General features: G+C 38.7%; 1 protein-coding gene across 1 annotated transcript; it reads left to right on the forward strand.

Annotated features, from left to right (window-relative positions):
- The first annotated feature begins 528 nt into the window (after positions 1-528).
- Positions 529-2,168, forward strand: LOC110195260 (olfactory receptor 52E4-like). Its single transcript, XM_078146609.1, has 2 exons — positions 529-1,522; positions 1,761-2,168. The coding sequence occupies exons 1-2, from the start codon at positions 603-605 to the stop codon at positions 1,867-1,869; spliced, it is 1,029 nt and encodes a 342-aa protein (XP_078002735.1). The 5' UTR covers positions 529-602; the 3' UTR covers positions 1,870-2,168.
- Positions 2,169-3,104: the final 936 nt, after the last annotated feature.

A 3,104-nucleotide genomic window follows, 5' to 3' on the forward strand; every position in this document is an offset into this window, starting at 1 on the left:
AGGTGTCAAATGTAAGAATGCACATTGTCATTGTGTTGACATGGATACATTGGAGCACTTTCAAGTGACAAGAATTAAAGACTTTCCAAGGTAGGGGGAAGAAACAGAATATTTAGATTGGAGGGAAAAAATAAGAGACTTGGGGACAACATGATAACTGTCTTCAACTATTGGATGCCTGTCCTACATAAGAAGAATTTCTAAATGGGCAAAACTAGGCAGAATTGGTAGGTATTCAAGATTTGAATAATTTAGATCAATGTAAATATCAACTTCCTAAGAATCAGGCTTATCTGAAAGGGGAATGGCCTGCCTTGGGAGTCAGTGAGTTCTAGTTCATTTGAGGACTTTACTTGAATGCTACATGACTACTTGTTAAATAAGTCATAAGCAGATTTCTGTTTGGGCAAGTGTTTAAAGAGATCCTAATTTCTGAAGGCATGTCAGATTCTGTTTTTTTTTTTAAATTATTCTAGAAGTATTAAAAAAAACTTTCCTATATTTATCTAGGAATGCAGAAGGATGAAATGATAACATTTGAATCCTTTCCAGTGATTGAAAGTCATCTTCAATGACCATAGCCACTTGCAGCTACAAAAAGGATGCCCCATTCCAATGATACTCAGTTCCATCCCCCCTTTTTCATATTACTAGGAATTCCAGGAATGGAAAATTTCCACATCTGGATTGGCTTCCCTTTTTGTATTGTGTACCTTATTGCCCTCTTGGGAAATATCACCATATTGTTTGTGATCCAGACTGAGAAGACACTTCACCAGCCCATGTTCTACTTTCTGGTCATGTTGGCCACCATTGATCAAGGCCTATCAACAGCTACTATTCCCAAGATGTTGGGCATATTTTGGTTTAGACTGAGGGAGGTCAGCTTTGGTACCTGTCTTGTCCAGATGTTCTTTATACATATCTTCACTGTGATGGAATCAGCTGTACTGTCATCGATGGCCTATGATCGCTATGTGGCAATCTGCAATCCTTTGCATTACAGCACTGTCCTCACCAACAGGGTGGTGGCCTTCATGGGAATTGTGGTGGTGGTGAGGTCTTTCTTCACAGTGATTCCCTTTGTGTTCCTGATCCTTCGACTTCCTTTCTGTGGAAATCATGTCATTCCTCATACTTATTGTGAACATATGGGCATTGCTCGATTGGCTTGTGCAAGCATCAGAGTCAACATGGTCTATGGTCTATGTGCTATTGGGACTCTAATGTTGGACATTGTAGCTATAGCTCTATCCTATGTACAGATTCTCCAAGCTGTCTTTCACCTCCCTTCCCAGGATGCCAGGCTAAAGGCCCTGAGTACCTGTGGCTCCCACGTTTGTGTCATCTTGGCCTTTTATACTCCAGCCTTATTTTCTTTCATGACACACCGCTTTGGCAAGAATGTCCCTCGTTACATCCATATACTTCTGGCTAATCTCTATGTTGTTGTCCCACCCATGCTTAACCCTGTCATCTATGGAGTTAGGACCAAGCAGATCCGGGAAAAGGTGTTAAAGATATTACTCACAAAATAAATCAGAATTGGAACTCCAACATTAATTTGCACTTTCCAGGGATCATTAGGGGAATATTCACAGGCTAAACATAGTGATCATACCAGAAGATGCCTCTTAATAAGAATAATAACACCACTCTTCTCCTGACATCCTTTTTTAAAATCCTATAGTGATGCCATTTTATAAGGGGCTAATTACCACATTGGCCTGGACATCTGGACACCATTGTAATCAACTCTAATTCTTTAAGACTGATTCTTCTGAGCTGACTGTCCACATTGTGAACCCTGAAATATGGTCTAATGCCCCAGCAGGGAAAGTATTGGTGGCCTTTTGGATGAAATTGTGAATTCAGAATAGATAATTCCTTACACTCACTTGTGAGTAGTTTTGAAAAAGCCTTATTTTACTTTCTCTCAGTTACTGGTAATGAGTCCCTCCAACGTCAAAACCCATGACCCAGTTTCACTCTGATTTCTAAATTTCTTTCATGCCTTCTTTGATTGCTTCCCATTATATTCTTTTACCTATTATCTTTTAGTTCAACTAAAAAAAATAAACACTTCCCTAATATGTACAATTTTGTAGACCACTTTTGTATTTCTGATCCTCTTGTATATTCAAACATTTAGATCCTAATAGCATCAATTTTTATCTTCCTCCATTATTAAAAATTTCTTTATCAATGAGTAATTTGCAGTCCTCGATATCCTTTCCATTAGCACTTTACTTCTAAGGAATAGTGAAGAGCTGGAAGTTCCAAGTCAGCTTCTGGGATATTCTCCCAGTAAACATGTGGAGTACATGACTAAAGAATAAATTGAGAAGGGAAGATAAGCATTTATATAGTGCCTACTATATGCCAGGCCCAGTGTTGAGTGCTTTACCAGTAAAATCTTAATTGATTCTTATAACAAACCTGTGGAATAGGTGCTGTTATCAATTTTACAGCTGAAGAAACTGAGGCAAATAAAGGTTAAGTGACTTGGCCAGGGTCACACAGCTAACAAGGTCTGGGGTTAGATTTAAACTCATGTCTCCATACCTCCGGTCCTAGAACTCTATTCGCTTTGCCACCTACCTGCCTATATGAAAAGAAACAACAGACTGTCGTGTTTTTTAAAGCATTAAAAACAGGTCAGGGACCCTATAAAAGGATACTAGACAGCATATGAGACCATAAAGTCATGAATACCAACTAAAGAGAGGTTGAAACTGAGATAGTCTTCCTTTAGAGAAGAAGCTAGGGGTTTCTGAATAGATAGGAAGTCCAAGAAGAAAAGTGTGGAAGAGGAAGAAGGTGAAAAAAAAAGTAAGTATTGGGTGACTGGGAAGAACAGTGTGGATAATAAAGGATATCAGTTTAGGGGATAAGAAAACTTAGTAGAGTCATTATATAGCACTGTATAGGCAGAGGAGATGTTTCTGTGTAGATGAGAAGCCTTTCATGGAACTAAATAGAAATGATTCTTGGACTGTGCCTCCAGCAGAATAGAAAGCTTCTCTATTGAACAGGTCCATGAAGTCCAAATCATGGAATCATAGAACCTCAGAGTTAAAAGATATCTCAGAGGCCTTTATTAT

This window comes from Phascolarctos cinereus, unplaced genomic scaffold (genome assembly GCF_003287225.1).
Source record: "Phascolarctos cinereus isolate Bilbo 61053 unplaced genomic scaffold, phaCin_HiC Scaffold_726;HRSCAF=1367, whole genome shotgun sequence".
NCBI classification, from domain to species: Eukaryota; Metazoa; Chordata; class Mammalia; order Diprotodontia; family Phascolarctidae; genus Phascolarctos; species Phascolarctos cinereus.

Excerpts from the sequence above, each read along its gene's own strand:
- LOC110195260 (XM_078146609.1), top strand. The coding sequence starts at position 603 with ATGCCCCATTCCAATGATACTCAGTTCCATCCCCCCTTTTTCATATTA. Across the intron at positions 1,523-1,760 it reads CGGGAAAAGGTGTTAAAGAT|ATTCTTTAAGACTGATTCTT; the intron begins ATTACTCACAAA and ends TAATCAACTCTA.